We start from the raw sequence: 18,206 nt of genomic DNA, 5'->3' as shown, positions 1-18,206 counted from the left end.
CCTCTCCTGTACCACCACCGCCCACATAGTCCGTTTCCTATTCCTTACCTCTGCCCCCATACACGTTGTCGTTGTGTTGGTTATTAATTTTTTTCGAGCTGCCCCGACGGCTCTTTGTATTTCCGCAAAAACCGTTTAACAAACGGTTTTAGCTTTTTTCTTTTTAGTTTTTTTTTTCTCTTCTTGATTTTCTACCCGTATACTACTATTACCATTACTGTTACTGCTGTTGTACAAGTGTGTGTTAGAGGTAGAGTGTAACGTGTGTTGTGGGGCTGTAGGTGGTGCCCACCGAGCACGCGGCCAAGGAGAAAGCGTTGCAGACCATGTCGGCCATGTCCAGCGCTCAGATCGTGTCGGCCTCAGCTACCGTCGCAGCCATACACACCAAAGGACTGGCCAGCCTGGCTTCTTATCCGCCCGGCGCGCCGCCCCCGCCGGTGAGTATACCAAAACGCTACACGACGCTCCCAACGCACGCTACCTCTTAACTTTTTACTTTTTTTTTCTTAAATAATAATAGTTAAATATTGTTTACATTATTCTATACGCAATGGCCTCGTCGTCGCTTTTTCTACTTGTGTGCTGTATCGACATATACCTTATAAATTATATACACACAAAATATAGAGAGATGGGTAGGTATTTCAATTGAAAATCGGTGAGTACCGCCGAGAAAGGGATAGGTGATTTTTACACGGGAACAAAATGAAAAATGATTTTTTTCAATGTCTCTTCTCGCGAACGATTGCCACTAGTTCATTGGCAAATTGTTGATTATCAAAAGCTCAAAAAATTGTCACCAGTACTCGTCGTGGCTCACCACTTCAATTGGAGTATTTAAAAATACATTTTGTATTGTTTGTTTAAAATTAAAATAATCATGGTATACTGTAGATAGTTGAGAGCTTTTCAATATCCGCTACGGAGCTTTTACCCGGCGACGACTACTATCGTGAGTGTGTGTGAACTGTGATTGAACTAGTGTTTTTTTTTTTTCTGTTACAGTTCTGGCAGCCGGGACTGCAACCGGGCACGTCGCAAGAGTAAGTATAACACAGCGTGGTATTTTTTTACTAAGAAAACATTTCGCTAACCTTCTGGATGTTTGTGTTGACAGTGTCAAACCGTTCGCCCAAGGATATCCGGCTGGCGGCGGCGGTGGTGGTGCTGGGTCGACCGGTCTTAAGCCACCTCCGTCCACGACAGTGTCGTCGGAAATCCAACCGCCCAGCGTGCCACCTTGGGACGGCCGAGCCATAGCCACTCACAAGTTGCGCCTGGTAGAGTTTTCCGCGTTCATGGAACACCAACGCGAACCCGAAATCGTAAGCGTGAAAAATAATAAATAATTTAAGACAACTAGTAGCGTTTGTAGCGTCACTTGTTTGTCGACGTATCTGAATAGTTTCTAGACAAGAAAAGTGTGAACTAATTTGTAATAATAGAGGCCTTGGTATTGCACTTAAATGCCATCGAAATCTAATGAAAGATTATTTAACTCTTAGGTAATACCTTCTGAATATATATTAATTTGCTAGCTGGTATTACTAATTGTACGATAATAATCTTAGAATGCACTAATGAAGCAACTTAAGTTACCTTGCTAAATTGTTTTTTTTTTTTACAGTACCAAAAGCATTTATTTGTACACATCGGAGGACCCGTCGGCTATTCCGATCCTCTGCTAGAAGTAAGTAGTACTGTTCCTCAACTACAACACCACTGTGAAATGAAATTGTTGTTCCTAATTTGTCGGCGTTTTTTTTTTTGTTATAGTCTGTGGATGTTAGGCAGATCTACGATAAATTTCCAGAGAAAAAAGGTGGTCTGAAGGAATTGTACGACAAAGGCCCTCAAAACGCATTCTTCCTCGTCAAATTCTGGGCTGATCTCAATTCAAACATTCACGATGAAGCTGGTGCCTTTTACGGCGTCACTAGCCAGTAAGTTAATAGTCATGATTTGTAAACGAGGCATAGGAGTTATGGACTTGTCTCATTTTGAGTTATTTTTTAAAAAAAATACGTTTTATAGGTACGAGAGTTCTGAAAACATGACCATAACATGTTCGACCAAAGTATGCTCGTTTGGTAAACAAGTTGTAGAAAAGGTTGAGACGGAATATGCTCGGTTTGAGAACGGGCGGTTTGTTTACCGCATACACAGGTCGCCCATGTGCGAATACATGATTAATTTCATACACAAGCTCAAACATTTGCCCGAAAAATACATGATGAACTCTGTGCTGGAAAACTTCACTATACTACAAGTAATGGATGAGTCATTTTGTTGTCTACTCAGAATAGTTATATTTTCAATTGTTATTTTTTTTCTTCATAGGTGGTTACCAACCGAGAGACCCAAGAGACTTTACTTTGCATCGCTTACGTCTTCGAAGTGTCTACGTCTGAACATGGCGCACAACATCATATGTATAGACTCGTCAAAGACTAAATATTGTATAATATTTTACTGTCGGTCGCGTCGAATGACGGTGCTCGGTTTCAGTCGATCCTTCTTGTTCGTCAAACGACCTATCAATTAACAAAGTTTAATACTAGTAGTTTTTGACATCTGAATACCAAAAACAAATACTATTATTGCACATAGGTAATGTTTACCTAGAAATAATATTAACCATTTCCCCCTTTAAGTTATGCAATCTGACATACGTTCTTATATGTATTGGACATCATTATTGATTATTATTATTATTATTATTGTGTATTATTTTTACTTTACTTTATCGCCTTTTTGATTTTTACCAATTTTTGTTTTACATTAGTTTTATTTTTTTTTTTATAAATTATAAAATGAAACATTTTATTTGATCTTATATAATTATTATTATTATAGAGTAGTAGATGGTAGTGCATTAAATCCAAACAGACCAGGACATCATTAAGTATAAACAAGAGGCTAGGTTTTTTAACATTTAAAATAAAATAAAATTATTTTTTCTTTAAAAACTAGGTCGACTGAATCCTGTTGCAATTGGTTATATATGTATATACAATTATAATTGTAATTTTTAATTATGTAGATTAATTTGTATATAATAAAAATATATTATATTATTTTTAAAACTTAAAATAAAACGAAAAGAAATATGTAAAACATTTTAACATTTAACGTTTGTAGAAAATTTATATTTATGTAGTTTAACTTTTTTTTTTTTTGTCGTTTTGTTCCCGATATATATTTTTTAGTTTTATTTCACTGTAAAATTATATTATACTTAGAAATGATTTCATTTGATCTCTGGAATTTTTCTCAAACAGTCGGTTTGAAATTGACTACAATATAATAATAACAAAAATAACAATAATACCATTACTTGTTTTATTTTTTTTCAAATTTTATTTAGAAACGGACGTTTGAGGTATATTTTTATTTTATTTATATTTTTTTCTTTTTGATATGATTGATAATATTTATAAAAGCATACAACTTTACCATCATTTACTTACTTGGGTACTATAAAAATAATTTTATTAAATTGTTACCAATCCGAAATTTCTTCTCAATATATTATTGTATAAACTATGAAGTCCAGTGAAAGCAAATTGAAAATTTCTACTTAACATCAAATCAATATTTACATAATAAATAGATGTATAGATTTAATGTATATGAATTCAGTTCTATGTTACATTGTCATAATAGAATTATTACTGGTTTACTGTTGACAGCTATTATCAGTATTCTTGATGATTTATTTAAGCATATTATTTTATGTTAATGTGCAATGTTATAAACGTTTTAATAATATTATTTTGTATATTTTATATTTTATTTATATATTTTAATTTTAAGTTGAACCTTTTTTTTTCGAACATCGATTCTTTTGTCTCAAAAAAATTGCAAATAATTTTTTTTTGTGTTCATATAGTCAAAATGTGTGTGGTGTACAAACGTCTCCTGAATTGCCTTTGTACACTTTTTTTTTGAAATGAATAAAAAAATTATTTATTTTTTTGATAGCCTCGTCTTGATTACCTGTAACCTTTATCTATCTTGCTCAATCAAAACTACATTACTACTTTCTTATAATAAATGTAAATTTTAACAATTATTCGTCCATTGGACCTCGATCAATTATTGAATAATATTTCATGTCTTTTGAAATTCAGTAAATTCTCTCCTCAAAAACCAAAAAGTATAAATATTTTCTGATTTTCTTTTGTTTTATAAGACATGATATTAAAAACGATCATTATTAAAAATATTTATCAAATCTTGTTATCTTTGCAAAGATTGTAGCTAATGATTTCAGTCATATTGTAGTCAAATGTTCAAAAAAAATGTAACAACCCAGGCTCTTTTTTACCTGAATATTTAAGACTTGTTGCACAAATTGTTTCATGAAGTTGTTTACATAACTTCCTTCAGCTGTTGCTTGAATGAAATTATTTTAACCGCTTTAATACTTACACTTAATATACAAACAAATGTTTGTTGAACTGATGTGGTAAACCTACCATTAGAATTTGAAAAAAACATATATTGAATTTTCTGGCCTATGATATATTTCTGAAGTTTAACCTCACAGTGTTTAATAAAAGTATTTCTCAGACTCCGAAATGCAAATAATATCAAATACATTTTACCAATTTACCCAAATTGAGTGATTGTCATGCACCTGTTACGGTACAATGCGGTGAGTGCGATATATTATTACTCTATGGCATGCACTAAGCGGATAGGGCCACCCGCCTACCTGGATACAGGGAAAATCTATTTTCAAAAGACCTTTTCTCTGTTAAATGTTTTTATTTTTATTTTAATTATCAGCTACTGAATGTGTGAAAATATACACACGTCATACCTACTAACATTGATTATGCTCAATGCTACTAATAGATAATAATTTTAAATATTTCCCTTGATTCAAAACAAATAGAATGATAAAGAAAAACTGAAAATAACAATAGCAAATAACATTTTATATTTTTTAACATATTTTTGAAAATGTACGTTTACAGAAATTACACTTTTTATATTTATTTCAATATTGATTACTTTTTTTGAGACTCGACAAAACAAATTACATTTTTTTATTTAAATTTAGATTTAAAAAAATGTATTATACATGGTATGTGCATAATAAAAGTATTTCAAAGAAATACATAAATTATGGTGTGACTATAAAACGAAGTCTCCCATGAGTTGGTCATGTGTACTTATAAGTATAGTTTTGGCTCGATTTTTATGTATTTTCCTAGTAACAAAATATTTCGCCTATCCGCTTGTATCAACTAATTCTCTTTACTTCAGAAAACTTAGTTCTTCTAACATTCTGTCAAAAACTTTTATTCAAGGAATTAAACGTAGGAATCAGTTCAGTAGTTACTAGTTATCAAACGATTTTAATTTTACAATGGTTAAGAAAATTTATAGTTTAAAGGAATGGTGATTAAAATCGAGACTTTCAAATAGGCTAAACAATTATTCTAAAAATTAGCTGATGTTATTGGAAATAATACTATGGTAACTATCGAGGAAGCTGGTAATTATACATTTTTAAGATTTTTTAAACTTAACAAAATGAACAAAACATCAATAAAAAATATATAGAACTTAAATTTAGATTTGACTGCTGTGATTGGCTTCATCGCTATCACTTGCTTCCAATACACGCCGAATAAGATCATCATTCTTTTGGTTTTCCAGGCTATCCATGCTGCATTGTGACATCTCAGATTCTGTACTAGAGCTCGAGTCGCTTAAGTCAGATAAAGCTGTCAATGCGCTAGGTTCAGATTTTAGGTTTTGTAGCGTGGTTTTAGTTTTTTCAATTCCGCCAATTTTTCTTCCTAAAACAAAATGTTTACATCACAACAGTATTATCAAAGGTGAAAAAAATTAAGAATATTTCTATTACTTTTTCTCAAATGTTTTGTATTCTCTTTACGACTGCAGCTGGCCGATGTTTCTGTTTGTAATTGTGCTGTAGTAATCATGTCTTCGAGTACATCTTCATTTTTGCCCGGGAAAGCTACATTTTTTTTATTTTTATACCGTTTAATTTTAGAACATAATTCTAAGTCATCTTCTTTAACTGTAGTATTACATTTTTTTGAGACTTTAATAGCCTCTAGTGAACGAGTAAGATCAGACTTGTATTCGTGTATTGTTTCAGTACCTAAAACCAATTGTTCCAATTTTTTTATGTATGATGACTCAGTACGTAATTGGCTTTCCATCAATTGTAGTTTCCCAAAATCTAACTCTGCACGCTCTTCGTACTCAAGATTAAAATACTTTTCAGCAGTTCGTCCCATTAATTTTCTCACAGACTTTCTTGGGTAACTAGCCTAGAAAAATATTTAAATTGTTACTTTAATGTTACGACTTTGTTTAAATTTTAAAAAGTTGGATTATTATTTACTTCTAAGCAAGGACTTATAGTGCTGACTGTTATTGTTATTTTTCGTTTGTAATCAAGTTCGTAAAAGCAAAAGGCAGGGTACAATAATCCTTCATTTGTACATTGTTTGACTAATTCTATTGTTGCTTTATAATCAATGGGTTTCATTTTCACGTTTAGTTGGTATTGTTTTAATGGCTGTGTTTTGTATATTGTGTACAACAGATATACGGCTCCAATGCGTACGTCTTTACATTTTGATCGTAAAAATTTCGATGCAGCAGCCAATGATTCTTGAGCTATCATGATGTAATGATGTGGTGAAATAAATAGATTTTTTTGGTTACCTTTACGTTTAGCATATATATGATGAAAATTTGTAGAAATAAATGTGTTCAAAAATGAAGAATACGTCAGTACTCGACTTTTAACAAAGGTGTCCAATACGTTAAAGCAATCAATGAATAAGTTTGAATAACATAAATGTAATTCCTTTGATATTTTTGCCGTGTTATCTATTTTGCCTTTAATTGGAATTATAGGTATGTCTTCGTCACTACTAGAGTCATTTCCACTTGATTCCGTGTATTCAAACTCAGACATTTTAGCGTTTTACAAACCTACTGTGACGGGTACATTTGGTTCGTTACACTGCAATGAAATTTAAAAAAAAAATGTATGCATTTATTTTCTAGTCCAGTTTTAAAATTAGTTAAAAACTTTTTATGAAAAAGAATGTGTGTAAATTGATAGTATTTTACTTTACAGTTTACCAAATGTTTTTTTTATTATAAAAATCCGTTAGTTCAATGAATTTACTAGTGTGAAGATCCAGAATTACTAATAACAAAGTCGAATATTTCGTATTTCAATTTTAGGGTTTCCTTTCTTAAATGTTAATAGAGCGAACACTGAAGTGAGAAGTCTAAACAGCATTGTCAATACTAAATAAATTATTTTAAACAATATTTTCGTTTTTTTTAACTGACAACTGTTATCACGTCTTATCGTTGGTACGTTACAGTTACTTACGAATAAATAATAACCACGGCCTTAGAAGATATATTCTATTATGAATATTATTTAATATGAATAGAATAATTGGACAATTACAAAAAATAATGATATTTTTGTTCGTGTTTAATGATTTTTAATTTATTTTACAATTTAGCATAGATAAAAAATATAGTCCGTGATAATAGATTAGCTTATCATGGGGAAATGAACAAGATAAGGACCTCTATCTTTATATATTATGCAATTTTTCAATAAATTAAGCTAAAATTTGTTAACTCTTACAATAATACAGCAAAAGGGCATCTATTTTGATATTTCAACTTTTGTAAACCTTATAGGCCTTATTTTTGCTTAAAAACATGTTTCCAATAAACATACTGTTCCTAAGAATACACTCATATGTACATTTTGCAAAAACATTTAAATTCTTCGTACTCTTGTTTTGAAAAACTGCAATTATTGTTTATTTAAATAATTTGTACAATAAAATTAAAATTTTAGTTGGATTGATGCATTAGGCTAGTATGTATATTATTTGTTTTCAGAACTTTTGTCAGATTACACGTTGCAGATTTAGGTTAAAATTCGGAGTTAGTTTCCACAATACATAGACTGTAGAGGCCCTTTAATAAATAATTAAAAATATTAATTAAATATTATAATAATATCCTGATATTTATACTTTTTTTATATATATATATAGTAAAATTCATTAGTTTTATTTTGTATTATTGTTTAAAAAAAATACTATTTGTTCTAATTCAAAACTTCATATGATATCAACATTTAATGATATAAAAAAGTTGGCAAACAAAATATTAATTACAATGATATTTAGAATGTACATTAGTGTAAATGAAAACAATTAAATGAGTTAAAATAAACCTTCATGTTTTTTTATTACTGGAATATTTTATTTAAAATAATTATGTATATTTATTTCTATGTATATAATTTAAAAATATACATATTTTTACAAAATATATAATACGCAGTGTATAAATGTCATAATAATAATCTGTAACTCATTGGAAATTATATGTAACAGCCGAATTATTCATTGAGTGGTTATTGTAGTATTAATATCCACCATATTTTTCCTGTAAAAAAAATATATATATAATAATACAACTGAAAAATCCTTTTTTTTTAAATTTATAATTATTGTAATTGATACAATTTTTAATACAAAGAGTCTTAAAACTTTAAGGTAATACACCTCCAACTTGGTTCACAATTATAAATCAACAAACAATAAAGTTATACCTGGAAAGAAGACATCACACCATTAGCTAAAGATGACAATTTCCCAGCTACTTTTGTAACTCCTTGTTTAACGCTTTCTTTAACTTCATCTAAATCTGGTGTTTGATAAGATGAATCTATTCCTGTTGTTTCTTCTCTGCCGAATAATTGAGCTGATGAAATACTATTGCTCCCTTCAAAACGTGACAAATTTGAACTCTCGGTCTAAAATTGAAATTTTTAATTACAATGTATGCATTTGAAGTTAAATAATTTTTTAGTCAGTAATGATGACTTACTGAAGTTTGACTGTTGCCGAAATATTGGGCAGAAGATATTGATTTAGCTCCACCAAACTTTTTTGAGGCTTCATTGTTTTCTGTAGGAGTAGAAGCAGGAGCCGCATTTCTCATCCTATTGTTTCTACTAGTTCTCCTTCCGGATGATTCAGTATTGTCCCAACTATCAACCTCTGGTTCTTTGGTAACTTTTTTTGCCGGTTTAACATTGTCCCAATCGTTTTTAATAACATAAACTTTGGGTGCTGTTGTAGTAGTTTTTGCACTTCTTTTAAAATCGTCAAAGTCAAAAAAGTTATCATTCGAAAGCTGATGATTTCTGTAGGCATAATTAATATAATTACTAAGTAAAAAACATTGTTACTGTAGGGGGGTCCATACTTGCTGATCATTTGTAACACTTCTGCTTTTGCTTCTTCAAAACAATCGTAAAATTTATCTTCATTAGTAATTGCGTCTAATGACGTCTGTTTTTTTTCTTCTTTATCTAATGTCATCATATCATTTAAGGCCGAATGGCTAACGACACTGTTTGGAAATATATTTATTATTAGCCATATATTTTTAAGTTTGCTTAGAATTGCTCTTACTTTTTTGATGTACTTCCCATGCCCAATCGTTCAAGTTGGGCCGCTTTTTTAGGATCAATCTGTTTTAGTTTTTCTTCTTCTTTATTTTTTTTAATACTCAAATCTTGATAAGCCAGTCGCATTGACGACATCTATCGATCATAAATATATTTAAATTAATAGATATTAGGTATAATCATAATATAAAATTAATATTTAATTTTATACCTGAGTTTCTTGATCTTCATCGTTCACTTTTTCCACAATTTCTGTTTTTTTAGGTTTGTTAAATTTTAGTTTGTCTGCCATTTCAGCTTCTTTCTCAATGTCAGCAAAATTGGCATGGATTTTTTGACCACCTAATCCTAATCGTTTACCTCCTAACTAAAATAAAATAAAAAACAATAAATATAAATATTTTTTTTTAACAAAGAAATTTAGTATTTTACTATTAACATAATTTAAATATAGGCTATTTAGTTTTTTCAAAATTAAAATACTTACACCAGATTTTTTACTATGTGCTTGTCGGCCCCCTAACAAAGACTTCTGATCAATTGACTTTTGCTCAACATTAGAAAGAACTTTGGGTTCTCTCATATGTGATACATCTCCATTATTCTGTTAACACAATTATAAATATAAAAGACCATGAAATTTTAACTGAGTTTCAAGTAACACAAATTATTACTTGTTTTTCATCCAAAAAGGGTACAAACTTGTCACCAAAAGTATTATCTGTATTGAATGAAGCAACCTTAGCACTAGTAGTATGTTGTTCAAAGAAATCAACATGCTTGGGTTCAACTGTCTCGTGGATATGTGATTGGTCCAAAAACAGCTAAATAAAAAGATTCATACTTTAGAGACAGATAAATGACTTAAAATTTGAAAAATAATATGAATTTATTTATAGTACTAAGTTTTACATACTTTAGTTCCATGAACTTTCATTGCCTGTCTAGCACTTTGCAATAATTTATCTCTATATAATTGAGCAGCTCTAGAATTATACTTTTGTTGGGCATCTTTAGACATACAGTTATGTTGTCTAAAGAATGAAGTCTGAAAATATACAATGTAGCTAATTGTAATTGTAATTATAAATTATTATTATTATTATTGTTGTTATTGGAACTTAACTTGCAATTATTTAATTTAAATTAAAACATCTTATAAAATATTATACTCACAGCATTTACGTTGCCACCTAGTTGCATTTGTCTTAGTTGAAGCCATGTCCAATTTGTATCCAGCTGTGTTGATCTAACAAACGTCAAATGAACACCCATACTCCTATGTACAGCAGAACAATCTAAGCAAATAAACACACCATACGTGATGCTGGACCATGTTGGATTTTTGGCATCACAGTCAAAGCAAGTCTAGAAAATAAAGCCAGGAGTTAGGCAATATTGAATTTTGTTTCAAACCATATTGATTACAAAGTCGTAATTGAAAAATTTGCTTCCGGAAGTATCACTTCTACAGCTCCCCTTGTTGGCTATGTCTAATGTGTTTAGCGCCAATCATACTAAGTTGAATTCAACTTTAGCATAAAATCTTAAGTGCACTGGCTACTGCGTACCCGTTATTTCCTGTCTCTGTCTGTCCAAATCACAACACTGGAATTTTTACCTACATGTTTTTGTTTGTACCTACTAATATGTTAAGGAATCTGAAAACAAATTAGAATTCCTCAACTAAACATTTCTAGAAGATGACTTCCTCCTTTTTCCTTTTGTTTTTTATTTAAGTTTGTTTATTTTTAATAAAATTGATTACCGAACAATTTAAAGTCTAAAATTTAAAGAGTAGAAAAGCTTCTGCTTGAAGAGAATCTGAGGAATTTAAATCTGTTATCAGATTCCTTAGTGCAACAGTAGATCGATCAATAAGTTTGACCAAAAAAAAATATTAACTCATATGCTGTGGCACAAAGTTTCTTTTCCAAACCTTTATCAGATTATGGCCACCCAATAAAGATATATCTTTGTCAACCTCTAAATGATTTTTTAATATGCCAATAAGTTTAAATTTGTTACTTAGTGCACCTAGAATGGACTTGCCCTCCTAAAATATAAGCCTAATTGAATAGGAATTATAGGTTTCTTGTCTCTTAATTTGGTGAATATTATTTATTAAAACATTGTTTTTTTTTTTACCTTATTTCCTGGCATGGCTCTGAGCCTTTGGAATGCCAACTCTATATCTTCACTAGTGACTTTCGTTTCAGACATACTGACCTTCTGGTTAAAAAATCAACGAAAACAAGACAAAAATCGCTCAAAGCAACAAAGAATAGAGAGGTACACACGGCTCTTTCGAAATTTTGATTGGAAAATTGTACTTAAAAAATGGTAAAAAATGAATGCCGATATATAGCGAAGAATTATTAAGAACTATATAATAATGGGTAAACTATTCGTAAAACTTAAAAATTAATTAACAAGGCAATACACATTTTGCAGTAGGCAGTATGCTATTGTTGATAAGAAAATACCCCGTCAATTGCATGACACAAGATGACGTTGACCATAATGATGTCATCGAAAATTATATACTAGGAAATTTTATTTTATGCCGGTGGTCCACCTGCTCCCATTCAATATCTATATTCTATAATATACGGATATCTATGTTTTGAACTCCTATCATTCTTATCTGAAGTCGGCAAATTTTGAAAATAAAACCATTTGTTTTGAAACAATACCTGCTTAACATTGTTCATTGCACAACTAATGAAATTTAAAATGTATCTTCTTTTCGGGTTTTCTCGGTCAAAAATTGTTTTCTAAGTTTAAAAATCAAATATGAATTTGGAAACCTGCAAATAATTTTTAAAAACGTGAGTGTAAAACTATGCAAATAACGTGTGTTGGTTGGTTTGTGTAAAACACTTAGAATTTAAAAAAAATTCTCTCAATCACAGACATACACAACACATTTTATCTACCTATTATTAATACAGAAGAATGACTTTTGAAAATTGCATTTTGAACTATGTATATTGGATAATTTTGTAGACGCAGTAAGCTCATTTTTGTTTATAGGACTATTTGGTATAGAGATAAACCATAATGTAGAATTCTGTTTAGTTACACATTTCATAATTTTATTTGTTTAAAGAAGCTTCTTTGTCTTGACGAGGTACAGTTTAAATTATACATTTATAATTACGGCTTACACTTTAATAACTAAGTTATTTCTTATAGTAGGAACATCATAAATTTAGCAATAAATTAATAAGTCATCCTTTTTTCAGGGAAATGTCATTTTATAAACACATTGGTTTCAATTTAAGCTATATTGGTAGGTGTTTTCAATTGGCAAGATACAAATATACAAGTTGTAAATTCTATGGAAGAAGTAACCCACTGAAGCTAACATTTCCATGTCAACATGTGTATAGGAGATATTGTTTTCAGTCTTTTAAAGATGATAGTGATAGTGATACCGAAGAAGTTGAATTTAAAAGAAATATAAAATCATTAATATTACCCGAGGAAGATGATCCATTAATAGCAAAAATATGTGAAAGTAATTCTGTGCAAGAAATATTTGATTTAATTCGTATTAACGAAGAACAACTTAATTGGAAAAATATTTCAATGGCATTAGCTATGATCAGGGAACTTCAAATTATATATTTTCGAGTTTATATGTACGAAAAGAACTTAAATTGTTCAGAATTGAGTTCTAAGGAAAATTTTGAAAATATATTGACTAATCCTGAATTTATAAAAATATTAAATTTACTAGAAGAAAATTATGAACAAATGAACAATCAATGTTTATCATACTGCGTATTGTGTTTGTACAAATTAGGAGTAGAAACATATTTTCAAACTTATGAAAAACTTATTCATAGACTTAAAAATGTATTAATATCAACTCCTGTTGAAGAAATAAATACTTGCATATTATCAAGGTACACAGTAGCCATCGTTAGCCGTAGAGATTTATCAAGTGTGTTTATGCTCAAAGATATTTGGCCAATCATTTTAAAAAAACTTTGTGAGTAATCAAAATATATAATAATAATTTCAATAGCATGTTTATTTATGTGTTGATTTAATTTAGACAAATGCGATTCGTATGAAGATTTAAGACATTTATCAATATGTTTGTACAATTTACAATGGTTTTTAAATAAATCCATAATGGATATTTATGCTGAAAAAGTAAAAGAAATTTTACTGAATGATTCACAAGAAGATGACAAAATAAAATGTACCGTAAAGTCATTAAGACTATTGAACAGCCCTTACTGGTCTAATCAAAATATCTATCTCATTAGAACTTTGTTACTACAGCTATGTGGTGCCATTAAAAACATAGCTCTTTATGACTTGATTCAACTACAAATGGTAAAGTATAAAACTTTGTATTTACTTAATCTTATTGTAATAAATGTGGTTAGATCATAAAAACAGTAACATTCACAACTATATATTATATTTTTTTTTACATTTAAATGTAATTTAAACAAGCAGAAGTGGTTTCTATATCCTAATTTACCTGAGAAGAATTGTCATTAGTCCATTATATCCATTTTCCAAACTCCCCTGGTTAGTCTATCGCTGTATTTAAGGTAAACATAATCATATTGCGGTATCACATTAATGGAAAATATTTACATTATTAAATTTATAAATATAATTTTACTCAATAAACAAACAACTAAATAATATTTGACAAAAGAGTAATATTATTCTTATAGTAGTTGTGTTCATATGTTTCAGGTTATTTTAAAACAGTTGGAACCATACGAGTTATTTGATGAAATCCATAAAGTAACAACAAACTGGCTGTCCAAATCTGAGGCTGAAATTGATATCACTCTTCTGCGCCTATTATCTTGCATAGTTCCATCAGCAACACCAGTGCGTCGAAAAAAAATTGAGGCGTTATTAAGAAAGCAATTTTTATTAGAAAATAATGTTTTCGCCCAAGCGTGTGTAGGGCCATTGTTTAATATTATCAGGAATTTAAAAACATCTGATACAAAAATTTGCCATGCATATTGGTCTAGTGTCCTTAATTGCTTACAAACTGGCGAACCTACTCTCCGAGAACCTCACAAGCTATTAAGATTATGCAACAGGTAACAAATAAATGTATGCTATTATCAACCATCAATTAAATTTATTATTTTTAAATGTCTAAGATTTTCAAAAAATGTTTTGTAGGTACATGCATTTTAATAACAATATGGCTGGAACATATAGACATTATGCTTTTGAAAATCAAATGATTTTGTGGTTGAACAATGAGTTAGAAAAAGGACTATCTGCTCATGTTCCATCTAGGTTCAGTAAAATTTTTGCATTTTTCGTTAGCTACCCTAATGAGATAATTGGAAATGAAATTCCAGAAAAATTTGTTAGAAATGTTCTCAATAATCTGGGACAATACAATGTATATGATTGCTATATAGTTAGCCGAGGTCTTCATACAGCATTATTTATTCGGAAAAAAAAATGCTTACTGCCCAAATTTTTAGATCAATATGTAAGTGTAGTATAATTATTTTTTTATTTAGAAACCAAGGTTCTTTGTAAAAACACAATATTATTGGTCACTAAAAAGTATACAATAATATTAAATTGTTAATTATTTTATAGGTTAGATTGGGTACAGCATTAAATAAACGATCACTAGAATTACTTAGTCAGAACGATGATTTAAATATTAATCAATTAAATGCTATGTTTCGAGGATACAATAATAGATACAATGTTGGTGATCCTGAACTTTTTTATAAGTTACTCGATAAGCAAGTAAACCGTTACCCATGTATCAAACATATTTTTTAATACACATTTAAATATTATCTTGCAGGTTCAAAAAGTTCACTTCCAATGATTTTTCATCACGTTCTGTAAGAGAACTTACATATAATTTGTCTATTTCTGATTGGTATGACCGTGAATTAATGAATTCATGTGCAGAATATTGTTTAAATAATCACAAGTATATTTTAGCCGATAATGTTGAAAAACTATTGACTCTTTTTTATACACTTGGAGTTCATGATGAAAAGTTTTTAGAATTTCTTCCATATGGAGCTGAAATAATAAATAGGTAGCTAAGTAATAGTATAAGTATAAAATGTGTACAGGGCTACTTCAAAAAAAAATTTTGAAAATAATAATTATGCTTATTGTGTATACAAATATTGAGATTCATGCATTTATCCATGTTGTCCCATATTGAGCTTACAATAACTTTATGCTGTATTTCAAAAAGCATTATACTTATAAAATTGTACTTAATTTTTAAATACTCCTAACAAAACTCCCTACAAAAAAGCATTTTTTTTTTTTCGAAATGCGGTAGTATCAATTTTTTATTATGATAACATGACATAAGTAGTTTATATCCCATGCGACAAGAATTTCAGAGTTGTTTATTTTTTATCTTTAAATCACAAATTTGGGAGGATGAACCGGAAATACCATGTAATATTCTGACTCCTGAATTATAATATAAAAAATAAAAAACCTTAACATAATTTATATTCTAATATTTGTTGTTGAATGCTTCGAGCCTATATTTATATATAAATTGGATTAATAATTAATATTTGATTTCAGGGATAAACATAAAATGTCTGGGCTCAATTTCATGAAGGCTTCATTGGCTCTGTGTTATTTTCACACCTTGCCTTCATCTATTACAAACTATTTATTTAGTGTTGAATTTTTAGAAAGATTAGATGATGAATTAAATAACTGTTATGCCAAGGTATTTAATTTAATTTATTTTCGATGCCATAAATTATAGAATTATTTTTTTTTTATTCATTTAATTTAGGCAGTGTTTCCTCAGAAAGTAAGACAACTTCTAATGGTACTAAATAGAGCTGTGTGTCTAGATTATCCTGAACTTGAAGTTCCCTGGTTCCATACAAAGTATTGTGAAGAAATACAATCTTTAGGTGGGTTTCTCAATATTTTATAGCTTCTGTATTTCAAATTTTGAAGTATACATTTATATAATCTTGGAATTGTTTAGTGTCTAGGAATACATCATCTTTTTATTCAGATGTTGAACAAAGATTAAAGCATTTGATAAAAAACAATGGTTTTATAAGAACAAATTCGTATTCTCCATATAGTTACAAGTTAGACTTTGAAATAAATCTGAAAACAGACGATGTTTCCAGTGAGGCAACTAACAACAATAAGTGAGTTTTGAAATTTAAGCGTGTTGGCGGTTGAAGTACATATATTTGTATTCTTCTTAATTAAAACATTTTAGGTTAGCTTTGATGCTGTTAAATGAAAATGATTTACGAAAAAATGACAATGAGTTAAGAGGATACTTCATGATGAAAAAAAGGCATTTAGAAATACTCGGTTACAAAGTTATCTGGATTAAAAAGAACATATGGAACTCAATGTTTATGTCTGAACCAGATGCTAAAATGTCATACCTTAGAAATTTAATTTGGCCTAAGGAGAAATAGACTATTTTGATTAAATTAACTAATGATATTGCAGATGATGCTATTTGATTTTTAGTTATATTTCTTTTTTAAATAGTTCCTACCAGACATCTTGAATCAATAGAAATATAATTGTTTTAAGCTCTCTTCTTAATGATGTGTTAGTAATTATTAAAAAATTATTATAATTTTATATGGGAGTGTAACACACTCAGTATATTTAAGTAAAATAACCATGCCTGTTATTGTTAGCTGTTGATATAATATACATTTGTTTGTTTTGTTATTAAATGAATCAAATGTCACATAGTATTTTTGTAATCTATAAAGATAAAATATATAATAGATACAAATCTACAATATGTGTGTATAGTGTTTTAACTAAAACCATTTTATGATATTAAAAAACTACAAAGACAACCTAAATGTTCACGCTGTGTACAAACAAATTTCAATTGTATACACAATATATGGTTAGTTTTCTCGTAAAATTATATCCAGCTTCAAATTAATCTTTCCAAAGAATAAAATACATAAACCTTTTTTTTTATCTCTGGTTCCGAAAATAGTGACAGTCACAACAGATTATTTTAAGGTAGAATTTTATTCTGAATACAGTAAATAATTGTATGTTATGGTTATCATTGTTTTAGAAGTTAAACCTTTTTGGTTGGTATTAGTTCATAATAATATTTTGAAGTCACACGTGTGTACTGCTTAAAAATTACATTAAAACAAATATGCATATATAAACACAATAATCACTGTGTACCTTAAAATGTAAATATACACAGGGTGTACTGGAAACAAATCTTGCACTCTATGGAATAGTACTTGATATAGGATAGTAGATTTTTTTTAAATTCAATTAAAAATAATACGATTTTTTGAAAATTTAATCATTATCATCTTTATTTTACACTTATCGTGTCCAAAATCGTAATTTTGGTGTAACACATGAATTAGCATAGACATATACCTCCCAACAAAAAAAGAATACTGAACAAATCAAGTGACCCATTTTTATAAGAGGATTTTCGGGATATCTCATAGTACGGTTAATTTTTATTCTATAAATAAACCCAAACCACCCTGAGTTATTGACAAAAAAAAAATCTACTCTTAGTGCCCCTTATATAGTACCAATATGTACATGTATGCATATTTAACTGGTTAAAGCTATCAAGAATGAATATAATATTTTTATATGTTTTTTAAATCAATTATAAGTATACAATTGAAGACGTAGG

The 18,206-nt window shown here is 29.2% G+C and overlaps 4 protein-coding genes across 13 annotated transcripts in view; 2 read left to right on the top strand and 2 right to left on the bottom strand.

Moving 5' to 3' along the window:
- The window catches only part of LOC126846061 (transcriptional enhancer factor TEF-1), a 48,977-nt gene extending 45,138 nt beyond the window's left edge, over positions 1–3,839 (top strand). For 2 of the 5 annotated variants that reach the window (XM_050585168.1, XM_050585167.1), the window contains 7 exons: positions 282–440; positions 1,009–1,046; positions 1,121–1,328; positions 1,631–1,693; positions 1,780–1,946; positions 2,038–2,272; positions 2,344–3,835. In XM_050585168.1, the coding sequence (XP_050441125.1) occupies positions 282–440; positions 1,009–1,046; positions 1,121–1,328; positions 1,631–1,693; positions 1,780–1,946; positions 2,038–2,272; positions 2,344–2,457 (984 nt within the window). In that variant the 3' untranslated portion in view covers positions 2,458–3,835. Of the gene's footprint in view, positions 1–281; positions 441–1,008; positions 1,047–1,120; positions 1,329–1,630; positions 1,694–1,779; positions 1,947–2,037; positions 2,273–2,343 lie in introns of all 5 variants that reach the window. The other 3 variants (XM_050585165.1, XM_050585169.1, XM_050585166.1) reach the window with 3 other exon arrangements.
- A 1,145-nt stretch (positions 3,840–4,984) lies between these two features.
- Positions 4,985–7,528, bottom strand: LOC126846528 (uncharacterized). 4 transcript variants are annotated; one of them, XM_050586022.1, is made up of 4 exons: positions 7,406–7,528; positions 6,395–7,024; positions 5,888–6,320; positions 4,985–5,819 (listed from the first exon to the last, which is right to left on the bottom strand). In XM_050586022.1, exons 2-4 carry the CDS (start codon positions 6,974–6,976, stop codon positions 5,590–5,592), a joined length of 1,245 nt encoding a protein of 414 aa, XP_050441979.1. In that variant the 5' UTR covers positions 6,977–7,024; positions 7,406–7,528; the 3' UTR covers positions 4,985–5,589. The 4 variants fall into 4 exon arrangements, with proteins under 4 accessions (XP_050441979.1, XP_050441977.1, XP_050441978.1 ...); XM_050586020.1 differs by lacking the exon at positions 7,406–7,528 and adding an exon at positions 7,135–7,397; XM_050586021.1 differs by lacking the exon at positions 7,406–7,528 and adding an exon at positions 7,147–7,397.
- A 622-nt stretch (positions 7,529–8,150) lies between these two features.
- Positions 8,151–11,978, bottom strand: LOC126846350 (ADP-ribosylation factor GTPase-activating protein 2). Its single transcript, XM_050585679.1, has 11 exons — positions 11,669–11,978; positions 10,697–10,888; positions 10,437–10,568; positions 10,195–10,344; positions 10,008–10,124; positions 9,732–9,887; positions 9,525–9,655; positions 9,316–9,462; positions 8,935–9,253; positions 8,657–8,860; positions 8,151–8,490 (listed from the first exon to the last, which is right to left on the bottom strand). The coding sequence occupies exons 1-11, from the start codon at positions 11,741–11,743 to the stop codon at positions 8,470–8,472; spliced, it is 1,644 nt and encodes a 547-aa protein (XP_050441636.1). The 5' UTR covers positions 11,744–11,978; the 3' UTR covers positions 8,151–8,469.
- Positions 11,979–12,178: 200 nt separating this feature from the next.
- Positions 12,179–17,239, top strand: LOC126846398 (FAST kinase domain-containing protein 1, mitochondrial). 3 transcript variants are annotated; one of them, XM_050585758.1, is made up of 12 exons: positions 12,179–12,351; positions 12,557–12,653; positions 12,769–13,520; positions 13,587–13,873; positions 14,249–14,610; positions 14,696–15,017; positions 15,131–15,282; positions 15,348–15,590; positions 16,103–16,253; positions 16,323–16,446; positions 16,524–16,695; positions 16,770–17,239. In XM_050585758.1, the coding sequence occupies exons 3-12, from the start codon at positions 12,773–12,775 to the stop codon at positions 16,975–16,977; spliced, it is 2,769 nt and encodes a 922-aa protein (XP_050441715.1). In that variant the 5' UTR covers positions 12,179–12,351; positions 12,557–12,653; positions 12,769–12,772; the 3' UTR covers positions 16,978–17,239. The 3 variants fall into 3 exon arrangements, with proteins under 3 accessions (XP_050441715.1, XP_050441714.1, XP_050441716.1); XM_050585757.1 differs by lacking the exon at positions 12,557–12,653 and having other exon boundaries at positions 16,770–17,238; XM_050585759.1 differs by lacking the exons at positions 12,179–12,351; positions 12,557–12,653 and adding an exon at positions 12,363–12,534.
- The last annotated feature ends 967 nt before the right edge of the window (positions 17,240–18,206 follow it).

This window comes from Adelges cooleyi, unplaced genomic scaffold, assembly GCF_023614345.1.
Source record: "Adelges cooleyi isolate 19-005CV unplaced genomic scaffold, UGA_ACOO_1.1 ACOO_flye_CR_arks_rails_tigmint_CR_PRNA_9, whole genome shotgun sequence".
In the NCBI taxonomy this organism is placed as follows: Eukaryota; Metazoa; Arthropoda; class Insecta; order Hemiptera; family Adelgidae; genus Adelges; species Adelges cooleyi.
This window is presented reverse-complemented; position numbering and strand designations above follow the sequence as displayed.

Excerpts from the sequence above, each read along its gene's own strand:
- LOC126846350 (XM_050585679.1), bottom strand. The coding sequence starts at position 11,743 with ATGTCTGAAACGAAAGTCACTAGTGAAGATATAGAGTTGGCATTCCAA. Across the intron at positions 9,888-10,007 it reads CACATAGTAAAAAATCTGGT|TTAGGAGGTAAACGATTAGG; the intron begins GTAAGTATTTTA and ends ATTTTATTTTAG. Across the intron at positions 9,254-9,315 it reads GTGTTACAAATGATCAGCAA|AAATCATCAGCTTTCGAATG; the intron begins GTATGGACCCCC and ends TTATGCCTACAG.
- LOC126846398 (XM_050585758.1), top strand. The coding sequence starts at position 12,773 with ATGTCATTTTATAAACACATTGGTTTCAATTTAAGCTATATTGGTAGG. Across the intron at positions 16,254-16,322 it reads TAAATAACTGTTATGCCAAG|GCAGTGTTTCCTCAGAAAGT; the intron begins GTATTTAATTTA and ends CATTTAATTTAG. Across the intron at positions 16,447-16,523 it reads TGAAGAAATACAATCTTTAG|TGTCTAGGAATACATCATCT; the intron begins GTGGGTTTCTCA and ends GGAATTGTTTAG.
- LOC126846528 (XM_050586022.1), bottom strand. The coding sequence starts at position 6,976 with ATGTCTGAGTTTGAATACACGGAATCAAGTGGAAATGACTCTAGTAGT. Across the intron at positions 6,321-6,394 it reads CTATAAGTCCTTGCTTAGAA|GCTAGTTACCCAAGAAAGTC; the intron begins GTAAATAATAAT and ends ATATTTTTCTAG. Across the intron at positions 5,820-5,887 it reads TACAAAACATTTGAGAAAAA|GAAGAAAAATTGGCGGAATT; the intron begins GTAATAGAAATA and ends ATTTTGTTTTAG.